The 14426-nt window shown below is 47.2% G+C and overlaps 1 protein-coding gene across 1 annotated transcript in view; it reads right to left on the reverse strand.

Annotated features, from left to right (window-relative positions):
- Positions 1 to 14426, reverse strand: part of LOC143289564 (uncharacterized) — a 41548-nt gene that overhangs the window by 19860 nt on the left and 7262 nt on the right. Inside the window, exons 3-7 of the mRNA XM_076598581.1 lie at positions 11239 to 11365; positions 9609 to 9749; positions 5877 to 7758; positions 4108 to 4350; positions 1848 to 2003 (exon numbers count right to left, since the gene is read on the reverse strand). Of these exons, the coding sequence (XP_076454696.1) occupies positions 1848 to 2003; positions 4108 to 4350; positions 5877 to 7758; positions 9609 to 9749; positions 11239 to 11365 (2549 nt within the window). The remainder of the gene's footprint in view (positions 1 to 1847; positions 2004 to 4107; positions 4351 to 5876; positions 7759 to 9608; positions 9750 to 11238; positions 11366 to 14426) is intronic.

Here is a 14426-nt window from a genome sequence, read left to right on the forward strand (position 1 = left end):
TGTATAACAGACCAATGAATAGTCACCTTTCAGTGACATGGGTCCTCTACCACGCCTGTGCATAAATGCTAGCTTGGCGGTGAAAGTGTTAACGATATAAAAATTTTAAAAAATCCCGTTGGTTCCCCTCTGTACGTGCTCTCAGTTTTACTTCTCACCCCCACCACAGTTCAGAGCTTTGTCGAGAGTGTTCGAAAAACAAAAAACAATAAAACACGTGCTATCCGCAAAGCACGGCTGTTTCCCTTAAAAAAAGAAAAAGAAAAAAAAAAGAAGCTACAAAAGGATCCGCCATTGTCACCTCTTGTTTTGTGGGCAGTCACGCTTGACAGGAAGTCAGGGTAAATCGCCTTGGGTTTGTAGAACCTCGAGTTGACTCGTGTTCCTGATACCGGATATTGCAGTTCTGGCAGTTTGCCTTTGCCGGGTACACATTTATCTGCAGGCATGATGGCCGGTCTCTTGAAATATGGCCCTTGGTTTTATCCATCGCCCGTCTCATGTAGTTTAACTCCTAGCCTCATTAGTCTTTAATTTCGAGTCACATACACAACGAGGCAACCGTGTGTGTGTGTGTGTGTGTGTGTGTGTGTAAGCCCAGTATTCACATTCAGAAGTTCTCCCACTCTCTCATTCTCTCTCTCTCAACAACATATGTCACTGCACACACGATTTTGAGGTGTAGTGGCATAAGCACCCAACCTTACGGGGAAGCAAAAGCATTCATCATTATATTAAAATATAAAATACAATAAACACATGCACAAGACAAGATGTGGGCTGATGGGGGCTGGGAGGGGGGTGGGGGTGGGGTATTCCTACCCTGTGTGTAGACAGTGCAACTCTCCCAACATCAGCAAATCATGCTGTACCGGAAAAACAACACGAATGTGCTCGTGGCCCTGCTTTGCAGAGATCTCTTAACTCACTCAGTACGGCCAGTCCTCTCTTCTCCTCTACACAGACCCCTCGGATGTCCAGTGGGTGTCTAAATGACCCAACCTTTAGCTTCCGTCGTCAGAACTGTGGTATTCTTTGTCAACATTCACCTCTTCAGTATAAGAACGTTCCGTTTGCAATATTTTGATGATGGTAATTGGGATGAAACGCTGTTAACGTCGTCTCTTTCGCCATTCGTATGGAGAAAATTAACTTACAGTGGAGCGGTGGCTTAGTGGTTACGATTCCACTGGCGTCCGCCTCGGAAGCCAGAGAGAATCTGAGCGTGCGTGGTCAATTCTCACACTCATCAGAATCCCCCCCCACCCCACCCACCCACCCACACACCTATCCCCTCTCTTCACCCACTAGACCTTGAGTGGTGGTCAAAACGCTAGTTAAATTTTAAATGAGACGATAAGCCGAGGTCGCTCGAGTAGCATGCACTTAGCGCACGTAAAAAGAACCCACGTCAACAAGAGAGTTGCCCCTGGCATAAATCTGCTGGGAAAAAAAAATTCTACATGATACTGAAACATATTAACTTGCAGATAAGCGAGAAAGAGAGAGAGAGAGAGAGAGAGAGAGAGAGAGAGAGGGGTGATGGCTCTGAACTGAATTGATGCGCTTCTCCCCTGAGAGAGCAGCTCGAATTTCACACTTTTTTTGTGTGACAAAAGAAAAAAAAAGGAATCAAAACGAAACAAACATCACTACAATGTAATGATATATGCAATCACAGTTACAGTACTGCAGAACTGTACGGAATGAACTCACGGCGAAAGAATTAGTAGGAAGATGTAGATGCATTTCACCCCCCCCACCCCCACACCTCCCACACCTACCCCCACCTGTACCTCAAACCATACCCCCCCACACACACCCAACCCCTCCCCACCCCCACACACCTGTATCTTTGAAGCAGGTGCTGGAGGGAGAGGTGGTGGGCGTGGCATAGGTGTCCATCACCTGGCGGAGAGCACGTGCCCGGTACAGGCTGAAGCAGCCGGGACAACACATGACGGACCCGATCACGTTGGAAGCGTTCTTGATCATCCAGAAATCTGCCACAGCCAGTCAGTCACACCCAGCCATGTCCGTTATACGGACCGGGATCCACCTCAGGATCTAACGCAGGATCCCCGAGATCCCCCCCCCCCACCTAACCCCCAATCCCCACCCCTTCCACAAGACCTTGAGTGGCGATCTGGATGCTAGTCCTTCGGATGAGTCGACATTCCTCTTTGTCGGAGGAAGGTGGAAGAATGGCTAAGACGCTCAGCTGCCGCCAATACAGAGAGTCCGTGAGGGTGTGGGTTCGAATCCCGCTTTCACCCTTTCTCCCAAGTTTGACTAGAAAATCAAACTGGGCGTCTAGTCTTTCGGATGAGACGATAAACTGAGGTACCGTGTGCAGCACGCGCTTGGCGCACTGAAAAAGAACCCATGGCAACGAGAGTGTTGTCCTCTGGGAAAATCATGTAAAAAGAAATCCACTCTGATAGGTACACAAATATGTAAGCATGCACTCGAGGCCTGACAAACGCGCTGGGTTATGCTGCTGGTCAGGCATCTGCCTAGCAGATGTGGTGTAGCGTATATGGATTTGTCCGAACGCAGTGACGCCCCCTTGAGAAACTGAAACTGAAACTGAAACGCACGTAAAAGAACACACGAAAGAGAGCTGTCCCTGGCAAATAATAATAATAATTAAAAAAAAAAAAAAAAACGGCAGGAAAATCCACTCTGACAGTATAACAGATACCCCACACCCACGTTTTAAAACCCTGTCATGCTGAAAATCATTAACCCTTTCACCGCCAAACTCGCATTTACGCACAAGCTAGGTAGAGGACATATGTCACTGAAGGGTGACCAGATCATGGGTCTGTCATCCATGAACCTACAACTCAAGATCGGTGGAAGGATAGGCCATATTTTCTACACATCGCAGGGGTAATCCCCAGCTATTCTTAGACGCCATATTTTCTGTGTTCATAGCACAAGTGAATTTTGCACTCTAAATTGACTGGCGGTGAAAGGGTTAAGCAAACTCACCAGCTGCAATGTATTCTTGGTTTTGAAGTAAATTTGGAGTGACCCTTTGTGTGTAACGATGAAACATAACTATCAAATTATATTTACTGACTTAATCCTCCTCGTGTGATGTGATACGCCAGATCATCACCATAGAACTCCACTGTTGACTATCTTGATCTTGGTCTCATTTAGCTAGCTATCATTTCCCACAAATTATAGTGAACAGAAATTTCGAAGTACACGGAAATGAAAAGCGAAAGTAGGAATACAAAACACACACACACACACACACACACACACACACACACACACACACACACACACACGCACACACAAATCAAAAAGCCATCAATTGATAAAGGCAAAACGGTTTGCCTGTAAGCTGTTTTCTCGTCACGTGCTTCACAGTGTTCGATTATTTATTGTTCAGGTGCCAGTTGCATTGCTTGGTTCTAACCTTTTGACAGTTACACGTGACTAAATGCCTACGTAGACCGAACTACACCACTGGTCAGTTCCATACTGCACACAGTTAGTAGCGGGTTGCGGCCATACTAGGCTCTTCCGTCCGAACAATGCAACTGGCTCCGGGGGGTGGGTTGCATGAGCGAACGTGGCAGCGCTAACTTTGCTTAAGGATGTTCCTAACCCCACGGTGTACTCCATATGTTTAAGAACATTCCTAACTCTAAGCAAACTTAGCACTGCAAAGATCGCCTTACGCAACCTGGCCCATGAGTTCACACAACACACTGTCCGTCATGGATATCACTCAGAAAGCAAAACGAGACTACACGCTTACCTTTGACATATTCAAAGATCTGATGGCAGACTATGGCAGAAAGCGAAAGGTAACAACACACTCACCTTTGGCATATTCAAAGATCTGATGGCAGACTATGGCAGAAAGCGAAAGGTAACAACACACTCACCTTTGGCATATTCAAAGATCTGATGGCAGACTATGGCAGAAAGCGAAAGGTAACAACACACTCACCTTTGGCATATTCAAAGATCTGATGGCAGACTCCGGCAGAAAGCGAAAGGTAAACAGCACACTCACCTTTGACATGTTCAAAGATCTGACGGCTGACTATGGCAGAAAGAGAAAGGTAACAACACACTCACCTTTGGCATATTCAAAGATCTGATGGCAGACCACGGCAGAGAACTGTTTGCCGATGGGATGGGTCCTGCCACACGCTGCCCCGATGCGCTGGTCTCCATTGCACATGCGCAGCAGCTCGGCAATAGCTTCCGGTTCAAAGTCCATGTCCGCATCCGTGGCCAGAATGTAGGTGTGGTCTTCGTCCAGTTGTTCCTCTGGGTGCAAGGGGTATGGTGCCACTGAACTACCACTCTGTTCACCTCCTAGACATCAATACGACCAAGGGTGGAACAGGTACAGTAACAGCCAGCTATTTTGTATAAGCACGGCGCGATATCGATAGTGTTCAAAGGGTTGGACTTTCAATCTGAGGGTCCCGGGCTCAAATCTCAGTAACGGCGCCTGCTGGGTAAAGGGTGGAGATTTTTCCGATCTTCCAGGTCAACATATGTGCAGACCTGCTTGTGTGTGCCTGAACCCCCTTCGTGTGTGTGCGCAAGCAGAAGATCAAATACAATATCAATATGCACACCCCCGAAAACGGAGTTTGGCTGCCAACACAGCGGGGTAAAAATGGTCACACACGTAAAAGCCCACTCGTATACATACGAATGAACATGGGAGTTGCAGTCCATGAACGATGATGAAGAAGAAGAGAAGAAGAAGAAGTATAAGTACCACAGGGGAACAAAGAAAAGTATTATGTTTATGATTATAGTCATTCGGAAAGTCAGCATGAATCTTTGCTGTGTCCGCTTTCACTGCATCTATATATTTACTTTTTTCCTTCTGAAAGGCAACTTAAATCCGATTTTCCTTAACTCCACACGGGTGCGGAAGGAGAGGACTGGGCCCCACCTGCCAGTGCCGAGTCCCAGACACAATGGATATGAACCCGCTGTCCCGATGGCAGGAAAAGGCGACGGGACCATTAACCTTTAACTTGATCAAAACTCGAAGCAGTGGAATTCAAACACAAAAACTCATCCACAAATCAGATTACAGTATTTACCAATATCAGAGAAAAAATACACGCCGTGTAAAAACCATAAAGGCAATAAATATTCATCACTTGGACTGTGTTTTGAAAATAACCAGCCAACAGGCAGACTCCTAGTCTCGTGTTCATGTGCCACTTATATCTTTTAAGTCATCTGTTTTCACCTGGTGGTTCATCTGCCACCTATCACTTTAAGTCACCTGTTTATGACTTGGGATTCATGTGACACCTGTGTCTTTAAGTCACCTGTTTTCTCCTGTGTATGATTGTCTTTTAAGTCATCTGTGTCACCTGTGAGCTAATGTGCCACCTATGTCTTTAATCCATGTTTTCACCCGGTCGTTCATGTGCCACCCACGTCTTTAAGTCACCTGTTTTTACATGGGTTTCACGTGCCACATTATGTCCTCGAGTCACCTGTTTTCACCTTGTATTCACGTGCTACCTATGTCTTTAAGTCCTTTTCATCTGAGGGAAGGGAGGTAAATGAGGGAGTTTGGGAGAGGGGTAGGCTGGAACGGGGATGGTGTTGGGGCTTTGGCTTCGTATTTGTACACATCGTTAGATGTTTTAACATGTACGTTAACAGTGATGTCTCTAAGTCGTTTTCACCTGGAGGAAGGGAGGCACATGAGGGGGGTTGGGAGAGGGGTAGGCTGGGGTAAGGGTGAGGTGGCATGGGAAGCTTTAGCTTCATATCAAGGCTATTCATATCGTCAGACTTTTACACGTACGTTTCACAAATTCCTAAAGCCATGAGCGTATTTTAACTCTCCCTCGTCCACTGACCTGTGTCTGGGCCAGGTGCTTGACACGGTGCCTGCTGCAGGTCCTGTCCCCCGCCAGAGAACGCCGCCTTCATCTCTGTTGCCACGCCCCTATTGTTGACACTTTGGGCACCACGTGCCGTCCTCACCTCTGGAGCCATGCCCCCACTGATGACACTGTGGGCAACATGTACCGTCCTGGCCTCTGTAGCCACGCCCCTATTGTTGACACTGCAGGCACCATGCGCCGTCCTCACCTCTGTAGCCAGGCCCCCATTGTTGACATTGTGTGCACCACGCGCCGTCCTCACATCCATAGCCACGCCCTCTTTGATGACATTGTGGGCACCATGCGCCGTCATCAACTTTGTAGCCACGCCCCCATTGCTGACACTGCTGACACCTGCCTCTACAGGGATATTGGGCACACCGTTGCCATGGCATCCACTGTGTTTCGATGGATGACGAAGTTCCGTGAAGTTTGTCAGCGTATGTGGCAAGACAACAGGGTTCAACTTGGTCCAGGAGTTTTCGTTTTCGTTTTCGTGGAAAAACATATCGGGATCACCTCTGGGCAAGGCCTGTTGGTTACTACTGTCGCTGTTTCTTTCCCACAAAGCCTGTAGGTTGCTGCTGTCATCGTGTCTTCTCCAGAGTGTTTTGCGAAAGTCCAGGACGTACTTGACGTACATGCACTGACTCCACCGTTTTTTGGGCTTGATTTTCAGTGGGTCCTTGAAGTGGACAAAGAGCGGCATGCCTCCTAGCAAGACGAAGTTCAGCTGCAGACCGTAGGGAGTCACCATGCAACGAGCTTCTGCTGGGTCCATGCCGAGGGTGTTGACCAACAGACCCACCAGCTGTTCAGCGAAGTCCCCGAGGCGGCTGTCGTTGACGCCGTTGTCCATGAAGATGTGCGCCTCAAGGTATACACCCTTCAGCTTGTCGCTTCCCGATATCTTGCTGATGCTCAGCAGAAGGCGCTCCATTTCGTAGTCTGCTTCGTGGTACATGGTAGTACACACGTACACACAGCTCTTCGGATCTGTGGGTTGTTGTTGTTGTTGTTCAAGCACGTTCTCACGGCTCATGTCCTCCACACAGCAGGACAGTAGACGTCGGTGGTCTGAAAACCCGGCACACCAGCCGTAGTCCAGCAAGAGATTGTCGTACGGCATGAAGAGAAACCCATGTTTTTTCACAACAGCTTTGGAGGCGCCAAGCACAAGCGACAGGACCCAGCTGAAAACCAATATCCCGCCGCTCACCAGAGCAGGAACCGGACCCCCGAAGTCTCTCAGCTCGTCCGCGTGGTACACAAATGGTCCAAGCACCCCCGCACACAGCACCACGCTGGTCGCCGTGGACATCACTGAAGGCAGGAACATCCCCATCAGGGGCTGACACAAGGCCAGGCTGAGGCAAGACAGCGCATGGGACAGGAGTCCCGCTGCCACGTTCACCAACAACGGGGTCAGCAGCCTCCCTTCCTCCGGCAGCAGCAGCCCGTGGAAACCCTGACACAGGCTCCATGCGGCTTCCCGCACAGACAGGTGCGCGGGTCTGGAAACAATCAGGTCGGCGAACACAAACCCCGCGACTGACGCAAGTTTGAGGAGCGTGTACACCAGAGTCAGTCTTCTGCAGCCGTGGGTGACCTTGCCCTTGACGCTGAGAGCCCTGCGTTGGAGCGGGGGGAACCAGAGCAGCGCCAGCAGCAGCAGACACACGGGCATCAGCACGGCGTGGAGCCAGTGCAGGGACCCCCACAGGCCCAAGGGGAGGGCAGCCAGGGGCGGACTGACAGCGCCCAGCACTGAGAGACACAGCTTGCCCCGGCCACACCGGGTTCTCTCCCCTTCGCTGGTCTGCGCTGACGGCGCCGTCAGTTTTGAGTCTGGATCCTGAGGTGTTACAATCCAGCCACACACACACACACACACACACACACACACACACAAACACACACACACACATACGCATACACACACGTACACACAAACGCATACACACACACAACGCACACGCTTACACACACACACACACACACACACACACACACACACACACGCATACACCCACGTACACACAAACGCATACACACATGTACACACACACACACACAACGCGCACGCGCACGCTTACACACACACACACACACACACACACGCACACGCACGCACGCACGCACGCACACTTTGTATTGGTTATTGATAATCAAAAAGACAATAGAAAAACGAAAAGCCATCTTAATATTGTACCACTACAATTCCTGTAATAAATTGCCCAACTGACCAATAGTTTGTTTATTTATTTATTTATTTTATTTTATTTTATTTTATTTTATTTTTTTTTAATACTTTTTTTTTTTTTTGCTTGGGTTGGGTTACGCTGCTGGTCAGGCATCTGCTTGGCAGATGTGGTGTAGCGTATATGGATTTGACCGAAAGCAGTGACGCCTCCTTGAGCTACTAATACTGATACTGATACTGATACTTGGCCGCCAGCAGTAGCGTCTCTTTAGACTGAAGGACAAACGGATCCTGGTTCTGTAAAGGACTTTCTGAAAAGGAATCTGACTGGAAAGAAAAACTGCTTCTGAAAAGAAAGACATTTCTCAAGAAATGCGTTTTGCAGTCACAAATGGAAAGTGTGAAACTTCAAAAAAAAAAAAAAAAAAAAAAAAAAAAAAAGCACATGGTTCTGGGTACTGCGGTCCACCATCAAATAAGAAGTGCTGAACTTGTCAGCATTTTGAATCACTGTCACGACTGTGTGTCTCACAACATGTCCTTGAGCTGAAACCGCAGTCTGCTACAGATTCACTTCAAAGGAGCAGCTTGCTGCCAGAAACCATCTATCCTAGCAACGTGATTCTTCACGTCTGCGGGGATAACATTGATTTACAGCGAAGACAGAGTCAGGATCTGACACAACATGTGTAACACACGGAAATACCATTCCAGAAAAAAGACGAAATTTTGAAAACCAGACCCCCGATTCGGGTGCTCAGTGACACACAGCCTTCATTGTTACACTCACTTCGCCTTCCGTGAAAGCCTTAAAGGAGCCGTGTTCAAGACAAACTTCATTGTACCCTAAGGTAAGTTACCCTTCAAATGGTAGGGGCCCGCAGGTACAGCTTACCTTGAAGTTAACTTCAGGACAGTAGCGGGAGACAGACAGAGAGACAGACAGACAGACAGACAGACGGACAGAACAGATGTGACTCACGTGCAGAAAAGACAATACCAGGAGACAGACAGACAGGTAGACAGAGAGACAGACAGACAGAGAGGCAGACAGGTAGACAGAGAGGCAGACAGACAGACAGACAGGTAGACAGAGAAACAGACAGGCAGACAAACAGACAGAGTAACAGAGTAACAAACAGACAGGCAGACAGAGAGACAGACAGACAGACAGACAGAGAAACAGACAGGCAGACAGACAGACAGACAGGCAGACAGACAGACAGGCAGACAGGCAGACAGAGAGACATGACTCACGTGCAGTGGGGACAGTAGCCGAGGGGAGTTGGGGCGGGGGGGGGGGGCAGACAGACAGAGAGGCAGACAAACAGAAGGACAGAGAGGCAGACAAACAAACGGACAGACAGACACAGACAAACAAACGGACAGACAGATCAGACAGGCAGACAGAGAGACAGACAGGCAGACGGACAGACAGACAGACGGACAGAAATATAGATAGACAGACAGACAGACGGACAGACAGAACAGACGTGACCCACGTGCAGTAGCAGGGACAGAAGCGGGGACACGGTCAGCACACAGCCCAGGGCGGGGAGGATGACGGGCACAGGGCAGTAGGGGAACACCTGGCTGGACACCCCCACCACACAGGCCCCCTCCACCACACTCCCCACCACTCCCTGCACAACGGACACACACGTCTATATAAAGACACACACACATACGAACGCAAGAACGCACGCACGCACGCACGCACGCACACACAACCACGCACGCGCAAGCATGCACGCGCACGCGCCCACACACACACACACATAGACGCAAGCACGCACAGACCCCCCCCCCTACACACACACACATGCACAGACGCATGCACACACACACACACACACACACACACACACACACACGGACACAAACATGCACATCCACAAACACGCACACACACACACGTGCGCGCGCGCGCGTTCATGCACGCGCGCAAGCACACACACACACAAGCACACACACCCGCACGCCCACAGCAACACAGACACGTACGCACACACACACACACACACACACACACACACACACACACACACATCAAGCACATACACACACATACATATTAGAGTGAATTTTATCCCTCGGAAATTTTAACGTGGACAAACTTGTGTGTACTGTTAGTGCGCTTCGTGCAATGCAATGGTGTATGCGGGGGGCCTGGGCCCATCGTCTCATATGAATAACTGTAACTCACTCAAACACACACACACACACACACACACACACACACACACACACACACACACACACACACATGCTTCTCGCATGTCAAAGACACAAGATAAGTACCACCTCACACAAGAAAACTGGAAGGACCGGCCACAGAAGACCCCCCCTGAAGCAGTGATAATACTGCAGCAGCAGCAGCAGGGAGGACAAGGGACAAGGCACAGACATGTTTTCAGTTTCAGTTTCAAGGAGCTTGTCAGAGCGTGTGGACTAATCCATATACACTGCACCACATCTGCTGTAGAAAGTATCAGAATCAGTTTCAGTAGCTCAAGGAGGCGTCACTGCGTTCCGACAAATCCATATACGCTACACCATATCTGCCAAGCAGATGCCTGACCAGCAGCGTAACCCAACGCGCTTAGTCAGGCATTGAGAAAAAAAAAAAAAAAAAAATTAATTGATTAATCAAAAAAATAATAAAACAAAATAAGAATAAAAATAAAATATTTTTTTTTAAATTGAAAAATTGAAAAAAAAAAGATAAAAAAAAATTAGCTGTAGAAAACAAAATCACACAAACAAACGGTGATATCCACACTTCTTCCCATGTTCTCTTCCGTGTTTTGAACTACAACGAAAAAAGCTGTAAATTGGTTAGTAACATTGTAATATAATCATTATCTGCATTTCTTCCCCTCCACTCTTTGACTGGCCTTCTTTTACGTCATTCAAGAGGGGGAAGAAATGTCAAGTATAATATTACAATGTAACTCAAATCAGTCTACAACTTTTCCTGTCTTCGGAACGAAACTGAAAGAACAGAAGAACACAGGGGAAAAAATGTGGATATTGCCAAACAAAGATATGTATGATCTTTGGTGGGGGGGGGGGGGGGGGGAAAGAAAGAGACTCACTGGGTTGAACAAGCGTGGAAGCATCAGTACTCACAGAGAGGATGGCGCACAGGGGGGGCAGGCGGGAGTCAGAGCACCTGGCCAGAAAGGACACGCTCCATAAGGTGTGCAGCAGTGCCAGAAGGTAGGGACAGCCCAGCATCACCAGGAGAGCGGCGTACCTGTACATGTGCACAGGTGGGCAGGTGGGTTACCAGTCTGCAGGTGGTATTCAAGACAAACGTTATTGTGGCTTGAGGCATGTTACCCTTGACATGATGAGACCCACTCGGGTACAGTTTAACGTGAAGGGAAGGTTAAAGTTAACTTCGTATTCAAGACACACGTGGTGCACTCAGGCAGCTAACCCATCATCTAGAATTAAAAAATCCTGGTGATTCCCTGCTGTGCATGTTCTGTTTTACTTCAAACCACAGTACAGTTCAGAGCATTTGTCGAGAGAGTTCGCAAATCAGGTGCGATCCGCAAAGCACGGCTGTTTTCCCTCAACCGAAACAACGTTGCAAAAGGATCCACCTTATTGACATCTTGCTTCGTGGGCAGTCACCCTTGGCAGGTAGTAAAGGGCAAATTTGCCTTTGGGTTTGGTGACCCGCGGGTAGACTTGAGTGTTCCTGAATACCAGATACTGCTTACTCTCGGGGCAGTTTGCCGAGCCTCAGGTAGATTTGCCCGCAGGTACACATTTACCTACAGGCACGAAGGTCTCTTGAATACGGCCCCTGGGGTCGTATTCAAGAGACCATCGTACCTGTCGGTAAAAGTGTATCTGCGGGTAAATCTACAGAAAGAAAGGCAAACGGGCCTTGCCTCATGCCCGTAGGTAAATTTTTACCTGCAGGTACGATGGTCCCTTGAATACGACCCCAGGGTCCATTTTTCGCCAATTCTTAAGGCTGCGACCAATAAAAATAGTGCCTAATTTCAAAGGCGGATATCTTGGAAAGGAATTGACGCAGATTTATTTATGTGGTATTTTTGGACTCGGGAGGTCAAAAGCTATACAGAATGAGGTGCTACACATTTTATCCCAACATGTCCATTTTTCACCAATTTTGCAGGCCGTGACCTGAAAAAATAGTGCCTAATTTCAAATGCGGATATCTCGGAAGTGAGTTGACGCAGATCTATTTATGTGGTATTTTTGGACTCAGGAGGTCAAAAACTATACAGAAAGATGTGCTACACATGTTATCCCGACATGTCCATTTTTCGACAATTTTACAGACCGCGACCTGTAAAAATAGTGCCTAATTTCAAATGCGGATATCTCAGAACTGAGTTGACGGAAGTTTTTTTATTTGGTATTTTTGGACTCAGGAGGTCAAAAACTATACAGAAAGATGTGCTACACATGTTATCCCGACATGTCCATTTTTCGACAATTTTGCAGGCCGCGACCTGAAAAAATAGTGCACAATTTCAAATGCGGATATATCATGAACTAACTTGACGGAAGTCTTTTTATGTGGAATTTTTGGACTCAGGAGGTCAAAAACTACACAGATAGATGTGCTGCACATGTTATCCCGAAATGTCAATTTTTCGCCATTTTTGGAGGCCGCGACCTGAAAACATAGTGCCCAATTTCAAATGCGGATATCTCGGAACTGAGTTGACGCAACTCTTTTTATGTGGTATTTTTGGACTCGGGAGGTCAAACACTATAGAGAAAGATGTGGAACACATATCATCCGGACATATCTATTTTTCGTCAATTTTGCAGGCCGCGACCTGGAAAAATAGTGCCTAATTTCAAATGCGGATATCTCGGAACTGAGTTGACGCAAGTCTTTTTATGTGGTATTTTTGGACTCAGGAGGTCAAAAACTATACAGAAAGATGTGCTACACATGTTATCCCGACATGTCCATTTTTCGTCAATTTTGCAGGCCGCGACCTGAAAAATAGCGCCTAATTTCAAATGCGGATATCTCGGAACTGAGTTGACGCAAGTCTTTTTATGTGGTATTTTTGGACTCAGGAGGTCAAAAACTATACAGAAAGATGTGCTACACATGTTATCCCGACATGTCCATTTTTCGTCAATTTTGCAGGCCGCGACCTGGAAAAATAGTGCCTAATTTCAAATGCGGATATCTCGGAACTGAGTTGACGCAAGTCTTTTTATGTGGTATTTTTGGACTCTGGAGGTCAAAAACTATACAGAAAGATGTGCTACACATGTTATCCCGACATGTCCATTTTTCGTCAATTTTGCAGGCCGCGACCTGGAAAAATAGTGCCAAATTTCAAATGCAGATATCTCGGAACTGAGTTGACGGAAGTCTTTTTATGTGGTATTTTTCGACTCAGGAGGTCAAAAACTATACAGAAAGATGTGCTACACATGTTTTCCCGACATGTCAATTTTCGCCATTTTTGCAGGCAGCGACCTGAAAAAATAGTGCCAAATTTCAAATGCAGATATCTCGGAACTGAGTTGACGGAAGTCTTTTTATGTGGTATTTTTGGACTCGGGAGGTCAAAAACTATACAGAAAGATGTGCTACACATGTTATCCGGATATGTCCATTTTTCGACAATTTTGGAGGCCGCTATCTGAAAAAATTGTGACTAATTTCAAATGCAGATATCTCGGAACTGAGTTGACGGAAGTCTTTTTATGTGGTATTTTTGGACTCAGGAGGTCAAAACCTATACAGACAGATGTGCTGCACATGTTATCCCGACATGTCAATTTTTCGCCATTTTTGTAGGCCGCGACCTGGAAAAATAGTGCCTAATTTCAAATGCGGATATCTCGGAACTGAGTTGACGCAAGTCTTTTTATGTGGTATTTTTGGACTCGGGAGGTCAAAAACTATACAGAAAGATGTGCTACACATGTTATCCCGACATGTCCATTTTTCGTCAATTTTGCAGGCCGCGACCTGGAAAAATAGCGCCTAATTTCAAATGCGGATATCTCGGAACTGAGTTGACGCAAGTCTTTTTATGTGGTATTTTTGGACTCGGGAGGTGAAAAACTATACAAAAAGATGTGTTACACATGTTATCCCGACATGTCCATTTTTCGTCAATTTTACAGGCCGCGACCTGGAAAAATAGCGCCTAATTTCAAATGCGGATATCTCGGAACTGAGTTGACGCAAGTCTTTTTATGTGGTATTTTTGGACTCGGGAGGTCAAAAACTATACAGAAAGATGTGCTACACATGTTGTCCCGACATGTCAATTTTTCGCAGTTTTTGGAGCCCT

Source organism: Babylonia areolata, chromosome 14 (assembly GCF_041734735.1).
Source record: "Babylonia areolata isolate BAREFJ2019XMU chromosome 14, ASM4173473v1, whole genome shotgun sequence".
NCBI lineage: Eukaryota > Metazoa > Mollusca > Gastropoda > Neogastropoda > Buccinidae > Babylonia > Babylonia areolata.